General features: G+C 33.4%; 1 protein-coding gene across 2 annotated transcripts in view; it reads left to right on the forward strand.

The window, feature by feature from the left end:
- The window catches only part of LOC106101568 (apoptosis-stimulating of p53 protein 1), a 174,441-nt gene that overhangs the window by 38,936 nt on the left and 120,812 nt on the right, over nucleotides 1–14,693 (forward strand). The window contains exons 3-4 of one of the 2 annotated variants that reach the window (XM_013280835.1): nucleotides 1,677–1,830; nucleotides 7,562–7,651. In XM_013280835.1, the coding sequence (XP_013136289.1) occupies nucleotides 1,677–1,830; nucleotides 7,562–7,651 (244 nt within the window). Of the gene's footprint in view, nucleotides 1–1,676; nucleotides 1,831–7,561; nucleotides 7,652–10,008; nucleotides 10,422–14,693 lie in introns of those variants that run through there. The other variant, XM_013280836.1, reaches the window with a different exon arrangement.

Here is a 14,693-nt window from a genome sequence, read left to right on the forward strand (position 1 = left end):
ATGTCACTCACTATGTAAAAAGTACGAAGTTTAAATTAAAAAAACTAAAAGTGCAATACAATCTATATACATTTAATAGGCCAACTGAATAATACAAGATTTCTATATAAAGATGAACGGTACACGATAATGTAGGAACATAGAATTACAAATTTAATTTCCTAGAAAACTTCAACCGCTATTTACTTTGAAGGCGGCAGTCGGGATCTCATTGTTGCCAACTTGTACCTCGGACTGGTGTCGACTTTTCTGCCTTTATGAATTTAATTTTAATTATTTATACTTTTATACTTAAAAATGTTTACGGCAATCCACTTCATAGATTATATTAATTCGACATCTGAACATAAATTTACTATTATTTAAAAAAAAAAAACTTTACTAATACACAATTATTCAAATCAAAATTATTTTAATTGTGCTCTATGAATAAAAATATCCCCGAACCAAAAAAAGACTAATTATAGTTTTTAAATGAAATCATAAACATACGCAGGTTTTACATAATTTTATTTTTTCGAATAACGAATCAATCATAAAAAAATATTGACATAGAGCAAGGTTTAACAAACGTGTTTTGCAAGTTGTGATCGTATTTGAAATAGACAACTGGTTTCTAAAAAGGCCTAACGATTTACTTTGTATTTCTTACTAGCTGTTGCGCGCGACTTGCTCCGCGTGGATTTTGAAAGTTTGAAACATAAATCGGCTCAGTAGTTTTTATCAATCGAATACATACAAAAATACAAATCTTTCCTCGATAAATCACACTGTTATCTATTTAAAATAAGGGATGGATTGTCAGAAGTTAAGCCTAAGGTTATATTATAACGTATTTAAGACTAACTTTCTTGATTTGTAAGGTTTGTTTATGTTTTATTTGCTTAAGTTATGTTATGCTTGCTTAAGTTATCCTTTTTCTATAATATGAAACTCGACATGTTAACCCAATTTTTAAGTTAAAATTCGCTAAAAGCCTTTGACTTAAATGTGTTTTTACTTTTATACTTGTTTAAAACTTGCCCCTTAAGCCTCTTGATCTACTAAGGTCGTATATTGGAGTTCTTTGCAAAGAATTTAAATATTCATGAGTCACTCCTTCATACGAGTATCAAGCTATTAAAAGTAGTACATATATCAAGTCTGTAGCTATGTCGTGATAAATAACTAAAATTGATCATAAAATAAAACTTACTCATACAAAATGTTATATTCTAAATTCATTGACGCCGTTACAAAGACGTCTGAGTTCTTTTTTTTGTCATCATCATCTCGTCTATCTCTCTAGGTTAATCTATCTTCCATTATGTCAGTCGTCAATCTCTTCTGGTTATGTCACCTTTTGCGAAATCCACACAATGGATTGGTCTGTTTTTTTTTAAAGTTAATTGATGTATAACTAATTATTTATCGTCTATCAATCACGTCTATTTTTCCGGTGGCGGCACTGACTAGTTTCGGACCAATCGGGGGGCCATCTTCAGGGCTATTCCATCATCTTCTCTTCAAATAATGCCCAATAACACTCACCCTAAAGTCTAACTAGTCGGAAGAGTAATTAATCGGTGCCGTCACCGGAAAAGGTCGTGAGTGATAGTCGTTAAATAAATTAGTTATATTATTATCTCTCGAAAGTTTAAAAAAAATAATTGATGTATATTTTGTTTGTTGTTTAGATAATAGTGCGCGTGTGGTGCGAGAGCGGGGCGGGGTGGTCGGCGACAGCAGTGCCGGTGACGCCGCAGACGAGCGCGCGCGACGTTCGCGACTGCTGCCGCGACCCCGGCGACGACCCTTGTCTGCTGCTCAGCGTGCACCCCCTACATGGAGGTAAACATTATGCGAATACGCAATTACACCGCGCTGTAATACAACTTTAAGTCTATGGGACGTCAATGTGGGTACGTGTATCCACCACTAAGTTGGAGTCGTCTAAAAATTTGAATTTTGCCATAACAACAGTAAACGACCACGAACTTTTAGGTGCAACAGCATATGCTTTGAAAACCTTTAGGTGTGACTTATGGTAGAAAATTTTGATAGCGAAAATCTAATAAATTTTTAATGACAAAAATTGACTAGATTGTATGCTGAATGTAAATAAATTTAAGACGTATATCTCTTGATATTTTCTTTCAGTGCAAAGTCGTTTCAACTTACCGTACATTTCGTACGTAACACTTCAACATCCCATACACGTGATCTAGCCTACAATCCTTAACAAGAATGTCTGTAATTCCGTCTAACAGGACTGAGGCTTCAGAGAAAAAGTGTACTTTGATCAGCTATTCAAGGATAGACTCCGAATACCGCTGTGAGACACGGACGGTAAAAACTGTCGGTCGGTCCGTTACTGCGAGATGTCACTTTAATTCACCTTAACAGTACTTGATGGTCCCAAGTCTGCCCGTGGGATAGGGCTTATAGAGTTATAATGTAACGGAAATAATTGAAGACGTCTTTGTACCGCTTTGTGTGGCCTTTGTCAACGACACAATGAAGTCAGCTCATTCTTAAGAGCACTTTTCCACTAAGAGGTTATGAATCATAATGGATTAGTTCCTATTTAATGTAAGATTGATTCCCCGAGGAAATATGCTGCAAGTGATTGCAACTTTGCTTGAGATATAAACTGTCTATTAATGAAGTTATTATTGTTATCCTATAGCTTGTAGTGTACTTTCGTTATTTAACACGTTTGTCATAAGCATATACACAAATTGTAGTACATTTAGAACTTACCACATCGTAACCGTTATATGTAACGACAATGCTCGTTGCTTGGAAAATCGATGATTGTGACGACCGTCTCCACTCGGTACACACAAAGTTTATCTCTCGATTTACTCAGCGCAAAAACACGAGACGCCACTGTAATTGCGCATCGAATAGAATAACCATATATTTTGCTTTTCCCGGACAAGGTATTTCTAAAAGTAAATCATGATTTCATTATACATTTTATTTAAAAATGTCTTATTCGGAAAACTAACGTGTTATACATATTGCGATAAACAATTTCAATCAATTTTTTTATTATAATTAAAAATATGTAATATTTACCGATAAGTGCAATGTTAGAGGCGTTTTTAATATATTTTATGTAATTATCCGACAAATAACTGAAATCATGGTATCAAATTTAACCATGGACCCGCCCGTGGGAAAGATATGTCCGAAATGTTATTTTCACTCATCCACGCACCGCAGTTCAAATTGTTTCGAAGTATCTCCCACTGCGGTGGACGAGTGAACTACATGCGCCTTCATTATAATGCTCGCTTTGACATTTCCTTATGAGGTACAATTAACTTTTTCAAATGTTTCATTTGAGAGGTAAAGTCGCTAAGTAAGAGGTAAAAAAACTCTGGATCTACTACTATCTACTACATCACCTTTATTTAATGTAACATTTATCTACTGAGGACATCCCCTATCAACCCCCCCCCCCCTTAGTTTTGAGATATTTTTTTTTATTTCTTCTTTTCCCTATACTTTTTAACAATTATTAGCATACTAGCTTTCGCCCGCGACTCCATCCGCGTCGAATTAAAAAAAAAGCGAGTAGCCTAAGTGTGCTTCCAGGCTATCCTCCACATATATGCTAAATTTCATCAAGATCCGTTTAGTCGCTAAGGCTACAAACTCTAATAAATATCATCTATCCTTCCATCCAAACTTTCGCATTTATAATATTGAACAATTAAATAGTTTTTTTACATTTGTTTAGTGGTATGTTAGTGTCGAATTCAGTCGATTTCTCTCGTCCCCTCCTCCCACGTCCCCATTACCACTTTCATACATACATACATATTCGCACGTTTCCGGCACGGACAGAACACTACCGTTAAAGGGTCAAATAATTATGCAATTCTCGTTAAGGACATAAAACCATTGCCGCCTCTTTTGTTCTCACCGACGACGCCTCAAGCACTTATTAAATTTATTGGAGAGTACGTGAATAAAATTTCATATGATTACAATTTTTTTGATAATTACACCAAGAAAAAGTCACGAGAACAACTAAAGCCGAGCTGTTAAATTGGAATAACTCGTATTACAACTTATTACTTATCCATGTCATAACTTATCATAATTAATTAAATGTTAAATTGCAACTGGTTTGTTAAGTTAAAAAAAAACCTATGGCTCGTTCGTCTTCATCGCATATTTTCCTTAACAGGGATCTATAGAGGGGAGGCTACCTATTAGAGACTTCGAAAATATATGTACATTTGCGGTAGCTACCACACCGTAAACCTAGCCTGGGTCGTTTGCTGACTTACGTTGTTCCTTAATTTATATCAATTAAGGCTACTTCTGGCCAAAAGTTGTCAACTTATGTGATACGTAAACCTTTTAGGCATTGAAAATTATCGAATATTATTTAAAAGCTAGAAAGCCCTTATTGATTTTTCTAAATGTTCATAATGAAGTTTGTATTATTCTCAACAATTGTAAGTTCTTATTTAAGTCATTAGATATTCAAAAAGAATTAATTAACCAACGTTAATAATCATGCAAATCTCGGGTCGTTAGAGGTCAAAAGTGGAAAGTTGGAAGGTTACTTAAAACGAGGAAAAACATATAAATTATGCTCTTTGTTGCTTTGGCAAATAAACTTGATTCAACCTAAATTGCCTTTCTAACTGGATAATTTCTTTTTTGCGTTAGGAATTTTTGTAAGGGTTAAATTTATACTAATTAAGATATTTTTCGGGAAATAAAAAAATAACTAGTTAGGTCGAGAGAGCATTTTTATTTAGTACATTGTATTGCCCCGATGAATGTACCTCGTAGTTGTAATAACTTGCTATTACGTGAACGTCCCACTTGTCTTGTTACTTAATGGTATAAAAAATGACACGACCGTATTACGCTAATGAGGTGGGCAGGGGAGAGACATCGTAAATTGTCTGACCCACTTTTTATTTAGCTGTACATAGCGACATGACAGGTTGGTTATATTTTATTGGCCATAATAAACAGTCTTCTTCAAGACCACCAAACAGCATGCATGTGACAACTATAAAAATGTTAAGGAAGAAAATTATTTAAAAAGTTACCAAAAACTGAATTCTAGAAGATATTATGATGTACTAGCTTGCACCCGCAACTCCGTCCGTGTGGAATTTAAAAAAAAAAACAAGGTAAACAGCCTATGTATTCTTCCATACTATCCTCTACATCTTTGCCAAATTTCATCGAGATCCTTTCAGCCGTTTAGACTACAAACCCTAACAAACATCTATCCATCCACGTAAACTTTCGCATTTATAATACTAGTAAGGTTAAGGCGAAGTTTTTGTTGAAAACAATTGAATATTCTTTCTAATTCATACTTTGCGGACCGTAACCTAAATCGTTACCAGGTTATACCTGTCTCACGTGTTTTTATGTTTATTGTTTAACCATCATTTGCAAAGATTTTATCATTAAATTTAAAGATAGTGTGTTTTTGTTTTCTCATAATTATTTTATAGGAGGCACATACAAGGGACGTTAATGGAGTCGCTCGTCAAGGAAGCATGCGATTGAAAATTGCAATGCAACGACCATAATTTGGCGTAATGAACTCACATTCGATAAAATATAAAGATAAAAGTAAACACGCGACGAAGAAAGGGGTATAGCGACTGGTTCGGCCTGAGAATATTCTATAACTAGTCGTTAGCTCGACCTTCACTTTCACATTAAGCTTGATTTTATTTTATTATACACTCAGTGCTGTAATTATGCTTGTAACCTCGTCCTACGGCTCGTTACGTTAGTTTAATAAATTGTTTTACAGCGCCGTTAACTTTAAAATAGTTTCGCCAATTATGTCGTAATCGTAAGTTATGGTAATTATTGCTTTTATGTTTCGCACAGGCGCTCCGTGAAAAGTTTAATTATTCATACAATTATCGTGGGAATGATTTCTTTTATCCTGTAATAATTAATTTTAAACTTTGTATATGCGTGGTTTATTGCTGTAATTGCTGTAAGAGATGTTCTTATATGACTGCGGAAATTGTTGATTGTGTTTTAAGTCAAACAGTTGGGGAGATTCACTCAATAAGAGTGGTCCCCTCTGTTACGTAATGAGCTTTAAAAGATCGCAAAGAGCAGAGTTATTTTCCCTTCGCAATTTAAAAACCAGATAATTTCCTTCGAAGATAATGAACGTTGTTTGTTGTGACCGAAATGTCATTGTTAAGAGAGGAACTTGACATTCCTTTGTGATGTGTTAGGGACAGATTTGAAGGCAAAAAGATTAACACCAGAAATATCTAATAAAAAATTAGGGCATTGTTTTTATTTATTTACTGATATTCAATGATACTTCAGCTGAGATATCTTACTTCTTACTAATATTATAAATGTGAAAGTTTAGATGTATGGATGGATGGTTGGATGTTTATTTGAGTTTGTAGCCTAAACGGTTAAACGGATTTCCATCAAATTTGGCATAAATGTATAGAATAATGTTGAAAAATACGCGGTCGGAGTCACGGGCGAAAGCTAGTTTGTAGATAATTTTTAGTGTATTGTTACTTTTTGTTTTTAAATAATTACTATTAAAGCAGTATTAAACCAAACTGCAGTAAATAAGTGAAAAGAAAGTAAAGTGCCAGTGTTTCTGAGTACAATGGACTTAACAATAAAATGAATGGGCACCCTTTTCCGTTTTGAAAAAGGGTTTAATTACACTGTGCTTACTATTGCACGATTTTAAAGTATAAACTCGGTTTAGTAATTAAAAATAAACTTCATTAAATTCTTAATATCACGACATGGTACCAGGTGATTTAATTATAGCCTGGAGTTAAAACAATATCTATATTTTGAGAGTATATATGAACTATTTATGTGTGTGTTCGGGAATATCGTACTAAATATTAAACAATTTAATGTATATTTTATCAATCTATATCTGTACTATTATAATAAGGCGTAAACACACACTTCTTTGTTGCCTAAGATGTCAGCAATTACAGCATATTTTGAATAATGCTTTTTTTATAAAAAGCCCTACAATTACGTCACGCTTATAGCTGAATATTTTCATGTTATTAAACTTAGGAGTAAATATTTTGGATAAAAACCCTAATGTGGGAAAGAGACCATAAGACCTTAAGTTGCTGCCAGCATCAAGGAAGCAAAATTGCCAAGTTTTGTCATGTCATGTCATTTTGACATTTGCAATTGACAATTTGACACATGTAAAGAATAAAATAATTTTAAGTTGATGAAATCCTACTGGAACAGCTAGTATCATGATAAATGAGCAAACGTCGATAGCTTAATGGTTTGTAGGTATAGATTTCCATTAACTTGATTAGCAGTTCGAATCTCGCCATTCCATTATTGTTAAACCAGTCCTAGGAGCATAGACTTTAGTTGAAATGGTGCAAGAAATGTTATTATTAAATTATACAAAAGCAATATTACAAATAAATAAAAATACAAATGTATTAATGAATAATATGAAATGTTGAGTAAAGTTTTAAGATGAATCTACAAAAACTATCTCTATTGTAAAACAGTTTGTTTATTGAATTTGTTTTGTATATTTCAGTGCACGTATTGCGTGACTCGGAACTTCCACTAGAGGTCGCGGAGGCGCTCGGCCCGGAAGTGCAGTTTGTACTCAAGTACGTCGATGTCGGTAAGTTTTAAGTTACGATTTAGTTCATCTTTTGGTATCAAGTCGTATTAAAAGTTAGTGTATTTTTTACAATCATTATCGTAACTTACATTATAGTAGTAATAATACGCTGAATGTAAATGAACGACTACACTTTGATAGTGGCAAATCTTTTACTTAGGAGAATCAATTCAATTTCTCGAATAAAATACCGATAGTAATGAGGGATTATCGTAAATATAAATTGTATATATTTATGTCTTATAAAAGTGGCAGACTATACATCATGTTTTTAATCACTGTAATAATTAGGCGCTCCCACAATCATGGAGAGAGGGATTTATCACGAAGTTTCGTGACGCTGTACAGAAATGCCCGCGGTATTTATTTACCGGCTTGACTTTAGCGTAATTGCTTCGTTTATTTGTTTCTGGCAACACTTCACATATTACACTAGGGGCCTGTCCCACTAAATTGTAAATTGTCTCAACAATCGAACGTGTCAAATATGTGATAGAAATATTGGACTTAGTTCCCTTATCTGACAGTAACGTCATTTTTAAACTATCTGAGTCTATCAGCCAGTGGTGGGACAGGCTTTTAGTATCTCTGGTATTTTAGTAGTTTTAGTAGTCAAAAGGAAGGATTTAGTTATAGCTATACCTAGCCACAGTTTAGATAATAGCTTCGTTTGATAAAAGACATTTAAACATATTCCACCGGATGTTTACTAGCGATAGTCTAAAGATGGTTCCCATTAATTTAATATCAACTTGTTCACACTACTGTTAAAGGTTGACTTCATTACTGAACGGAAACACCGACTGCAGTGTGTTATTCTGCGCAATACTTAGTAGCGTATGTCTTGTTTGTAACATTCAAAAAAATGTTCTTTAGATACGTCTCAGATTTGTTCTAGTATTTTTTTCTCTCCGAATTAGTTTAGTGATGGATAAAGATTAATGAGCAGAAGCACTCCATCCGAATTGAACGGATCTGGTTTGAGAATTATTAGTTTTCTTACAGTCCGTTTTTCGCAGCGAGCGTAATATCGGAAATCTAATTACGATATTTATTCATGAGTCTTCGAAGACGTTTTATTAAAAAAACAATGAATTCAGAAATGATTCTCGATTAAAATAGGTAGGAAGCTTTGCTTTCGATGTCTTTGATTTTTATTATGTGTTGACGCTTTTCAACTGTATTGTGGTGGATCAAAACCACACAACTTAAACTTCAGCACCATATAAACTTATTTAATCTGTTGCTTTGGACTTAATTAAAACTCAAACGATTAGAAGTATCCAGGGCTTTCGGTTGGTTTGATATCTTGGTGGGTTTTAAATTTATATGAAAAATACACAAATAAGATAGTTTATTCGAAATACGAAGAGAAAAGTGAGTCGTTTCATTTATGTAGAAAGACCAACCGAACAGGAAACTTGAATTTATGTTTATGATATGAAAAAGTTACGTGGTCGAACATGTTCAGGTTCTGTATACGGTGAGTTGAGACAAGGTTTTTCTTAATGTTTTTCGGCACACCACCAACTCGTCTGTCGAGTAGCAGTGTGAATGAAAAACTTTCAATTAATTAAAAAGATTAATTTTCATAAATAAAACATCCTCTGGTTTAAACTTTTATGTTGTGCTTTTATGCTTGGAGTTGTCTTGTTAAATTTACTCGTGGGAATATTCTTGTATTCAATAAAACTTTGATGAAACTCTAACTAAATAAGTTTGTTAAGAATATTTAAATTTATAACCGTACATACGTAGATTAATCAATTCTAAAAAGTGACCTTATCCAATTACGTATTTAATATAAAATAACAGTCCATTTAGAATAATCGCACCAAATAAAAAAAAATGCATATATTATTTTTGATAAAGTGAACTTTTAAGTCAAAGTCTGCCTATCTATTAACAAATTAATATTATAATCAATCACCATGATTTAGTAATCGTTGGAATAATTTAAATACGCCGTAATTCGAAAATTTAAAGCGATAAATCTTTATAACCTAGATACATTTAAAGCGACATTTAACCTCAATAATTACCCCCTAATTATATATTGGCGAGAACGTTACTGTGGCAGAGGCCCGATAAAATAGCATCGAACAAAATACCATTTTATCACTTCACCACATTCGAGAAAACATTCACACCAAGATAAAAACTCGCAACACTCACACATATCGTTTATTCACCTGTTACTATGTGTAATGAAAGAGGCTTCGCTGTGCAGGTACGAGTATCTTCTCCCACTACTGTAAGACGCTATAGCGCTGTCTCTTTCCCTTAGCTAACTTACGAATGAGACGGTTGATGACGTATGTTGAGGTAACGCGTCGGTAAAACAGCTCACTGCCGTATCGACCGTACAACTGGATCAACGGTCTTTACTCCGACGCGAGAGACTTAGTTTTAACTTAACAACGTACCACGGCGTTTGTTTTATCCGGCATTTAACGGTCAAAATTCATCAATGTTGTGTTAAACACGTCACAATTCGTGTCAGGTACCGTAAGGATCGCTGCAGGAATACCTTGTGTCAGTTATGAGTGTTGGTTTGAATCGTTCTTAGCGTATGTGCCTCTAGAGGCTCTAGTATTGAGTGAATGTTGGCTTAAATCACGCCATGTACTTCTGTGCACCGTAAGTTCGTTAAAAGTGCCTGTGTTCGAATCGGTGGTGAAAGAAAAAAAGGTTTCATACGTTTTTCGCTTGTGTTTTGTGTATAAGTGCCCGTAAAGGATTTTTGAGATTCATATCAACGTGAAAGAGGGTAAGTCGTTATATGTAGTGTCGCTTTCTAGTTTCTAGTAATAAAATAGGGTCTCCTTAGTGAGCAGGCCTTAAGAGGCGCTGAGATATGGCACGGGGCGGTACAAGGCTCCACAGCTTCAACGAACGTGTTTATAAAAATGCCGTTCTTTGCCACGACTTTGTACAATCGATAGTTTTTACATGAACATTATTCTGAACATCAACATTTATCACAGAATCTTAATAAATGCAATGAGTCTAGATCGAGTTTACAATAAACTGTCACAGAAGATTTTTTTTAGTTGAAGACATTGCAAAAATATTAACTAATAAACTAAAACATCAATGTTTTTTAAACGATCTTTTATCAACAACATGGTATATATCGAACATAATTAAAATGATGCTATTACGGCAGATGTAATACATCAAGATGTACAGTTAGATGAATTCAATCACGGATACCGGTTAAAAATTCATATAAAAACAGTTTAGTTCGTATTTCGTGCGTGTTCTTTAACTTAGAATATCTGCCTTAAAAAGGACATCAACGCGCAACTTGTATGAACGTACAAACGTGTACGCATCGTCCTGAATGTTAAAAAGTTTTATCAGAAAAGCCTATTTATTTGTTTATGTTAAACATGCCTGAGTTTTTATTATTGATAAATATTTCTACTTTTATTTGAAATATGAACATCACGGATATATTCGTAGGAATGTAATCTTTGTTGGTTTTTATTTTGGCGCCTTTTTTAATTAAAGGATATAAGTTATTTATTGTATAGCTTTGTTCTATAACAAAAACTTTAAACACCCCCACAGGAAATGAGATCCTTGGCAATTTATGCGCACCGAGTACTCGCAAAATAAACTATATTCAAGTAAAAGTATTGAGATTGTTTTTGCTCATTTTATCATTGAAAGTAATTTACTTATAATGCATTAAAATAATTTGATGTTGAAACTAAATTCAATTGGATACATTACCGAAGTTATATTGAAACCATCATGCTTTTCACTAATATCATAAATGTTAATTCTTCCAAATGGATGGATGAATGTTACTATGTATCCTAACCAAAATTTGAAATCCTCCGAGTATTATAATGTGTTTACCATAGTCAACCTTTTGTCATAGTAATTACGAAAAACAAATGCTTAAGATAGTTAAATAGCTTCACAATAATTAACATTGTGAATCCAAGTCGGTGACTTTGTGCACAATTTTGCTTCCTTTTATGTTAACGTAATTTTATAATTACCTTTTTAACCCTTAATTGCCACTTTTAACGTTAATTATTAAAGACATTTCGCGGTTGATCTGAAAGACATTTTTATGATATAAATCGAAGCTTGGGATGTTCTGTTTGTCGGGTCGAATACCGTAACTGCTCCGAATTAGCTGCTTGGGACTTCTTGCATTTGCTGAATTGCTTGATTTTAGAAGTTTATAGCATTTCTGCTTCTGTTACAAATATTCGATATTGGTTTTTGCTATAATCTTTCTAAACGTTCACTTATATACTTAGTATATCAACAGACCTAGCTTGATTTCTAGACATAGAAAAGTCTAGAACTAAACGCAAGTTGTTGAGACGGAAGTCTAGCCGTTATCTGAGTTCAACTAACGAGCATTGACAATACTCGGGCTAAGTCAAGTCACATGTTTGTATATTTCTATAAGTAATATTGCTTTAGATTGGAAATTGATCATTATCGAGATTTAAATTCGATTCATATTTTTATTAAACAAAACAGCTACGTGTCTTCGTTGCGAAGTCTCAAGTCATTAAATAGATTGAGAATTTCCATTCAAAGGTGCCTATTTACATAACACGCTTACATTCGCCCTGTTTCGTTATCATTGTTTGAAGAACTGATCACGAAATTTATTTAAATATACAATATAGAGTTATGTAGATTCAGAAATAACAAATAGAATATTAAATAGCAGTATCGTATTTAGTTTAACCCGACTTTGAGGCTGTCGTTAAAGATAACGCCGAAACTGTTATAAGGTTTTGTCTTGGGTTCGGATGTTGGGTTAACGGGATTACTGTAAACTTGCTTAATGAAATTTCATTGTCCATTTAAATGAAAGCGTCAAAGTTTTTAGTAATAATAACATTGTGAAGATTTTGATTATACTGTGTCTACTTCAAAACTAGTGATGGAATTAGTCGACATAAAAGTAGCAATTTTTACGTAAAAGAGTTTGACTATGACATAAATGGGAGACAGCTTCGTAATTAGTATAGTATTAATTAAATTAGTTGGTGTAAATACACTTCAGATTTATGTTGAACAAAACAAATGAAGTTTCTAATCCAAGCTTTGTTTTACTTCAAATTCAATTATGATTCTTACAAACTAATTAACCGTTCCAAATAAATTGTTTATTTACTAATAAGATGTAATAAGAATTGGAATGTATAATTGTTTGGAAACACATTTTGTTAACGCAGTATTTTTACAGACGCTTCGCTTTCGCGGATTTAAGATTCCAGTTGGTATGAAAGGCTACCGTTAAGCCGTGTTATGTTTCATGTGACCTGCACTCAGACCTTTCACCGTCGCCTTTTGAATATTTGGCTGGGATAAAGGGCACGGTTTTTAAGGATCTGATGTCTTGATTATTTCCTCAGCATAACATAATTCGATGTTTAAATCTAGTAGATTTTTTTTTCAAGGACAGTTTACATATCAAGTAAATTCATTTGACCTGATGTAAACATCAAAAGTTAATTCTAACAAAGTTTTACGTTCCTCATGTTATAACTACGAATTAAAAAAATGAGTTTCAATGTTGAAATATTAGAATAGAAAAATATGTTATCGTAAAAAACAAGTTTTGTATCGTTAAGCGAGTTATATAGATTTTAATTAGTATTGAGTGTTAGAGCACGGAACTGGCTCCTCCGAATACTTGAAAAACGTGCTGCCTATTAACAACTTTTGTTAAAGCCAACGCGAGAAAGAATAATGCCCTGTCTGTTACTAGTTAAAACATTTTTATTGGATCTAATTATTTTAAGGAATAGACCCCATTTCCACTAAGCAAATAGTCGAGCCACTGCTATTTCTACAAGCAATAAATGTATCATGTCTACAGCGCGACTACGAAGCACAAACAAAAACTGTCGTGTGCTGCAAATTGCTCAGTAGAAAGGGGATCTAACGACCCACGATAATGACCAAAACGATAGTGTTATAGCTCTATAAACAGTTTAGTTTTTTAATTTGCATGAACTTAAAAATTTGTCCAAAGTCAAAAGTCAAGATAGGTAATTAAGATATTTTTTTTTTTACTTTCTACGTTCAATGAAATCGTTCGAGGCTTTTATAAAAACTTGTTTTGATAGTTGTTTCGAAGTTTTGATAGGTTTACGAGCAGGTGTTTTTTTTGTAGAATGTTAATGTATTGAAGGATTCTATGAAAAGCATTTTGATACGATTATCTTGTTTTTGTAGTAGATATATTACTGTATTTGTTGTAAATTGTTTCTCGATTTAGTCACTATCGTCATTAATATGAACTTACAGATCTCATGCGTTAGGTTCTTTGTTAAATTCTACTTGTATATAGAAATGTACATTGATGTTTTTTATAAAAATTGTTTTTCATAGCTAAACAATAAGCAACATTATTACTAACGGTTACAAACGGTCTTTAACCTCGTCATAAAAACTTGCTATTGAGAATGATGTGTTCGCCCACGCAAATTCTTTATTTCTAGATTTGGCGCTTCAACATATCGCCGTTCTATATATGGTATGGATTAACTATTGTTCTTATTTCAATTTAATTTATTTAATTCGTAAATTTCGTATTGTTCTACCGCAAGCGGTTATTGACGTTTGGGCTTACAAGGTCATAGTTTCAAATCCGCTACGTAAGTCACTTATGTCCTTTCATTTCACTTTAAAACGATTGATTTATTAGAGGAATATTAAAGTAAGTTCTTCTACAAATCATACTAATATTTTAAATGCAAAAACTTAGATGGTTGGATGGATGGATGTTTATTAAAGCTAAACGGCTGAACGGATTTCGATTAAATTTGGTATAGATGTAGATGATAGTCTGGAAGAACACAGGCTACTCACTTTTTAAAAATTCTACACGGATGGAGTCGCGGGCGAAAGCTAGTAAAATTATAATTCGACGAAAATAGTTTCGTCGATATAATTCGGTAACTTGATCCGACGCTTCACATTTTAGTACCAACCGGTTTCAAATGCAGTCGTCCAGGAAGTCCCTCGCCAAAGTTTTTGCGACATAAATTAG

The sequence above is a fragment of the Papilio polytes genome, unplaced genomic scaffold (genome assembly GCF_000836215.1).
Source record: "Papilio polytes unplaced genomic scaffold, Ppol_1.0 DF823980.1, whole genome shotgun sequence".
Taxonomy (NCBI): Eukaryota; Metazoa; Arthropoda; class Insecta; order Lepidoptera; family Papilionidae; genus Papilio; species Papilio polytes.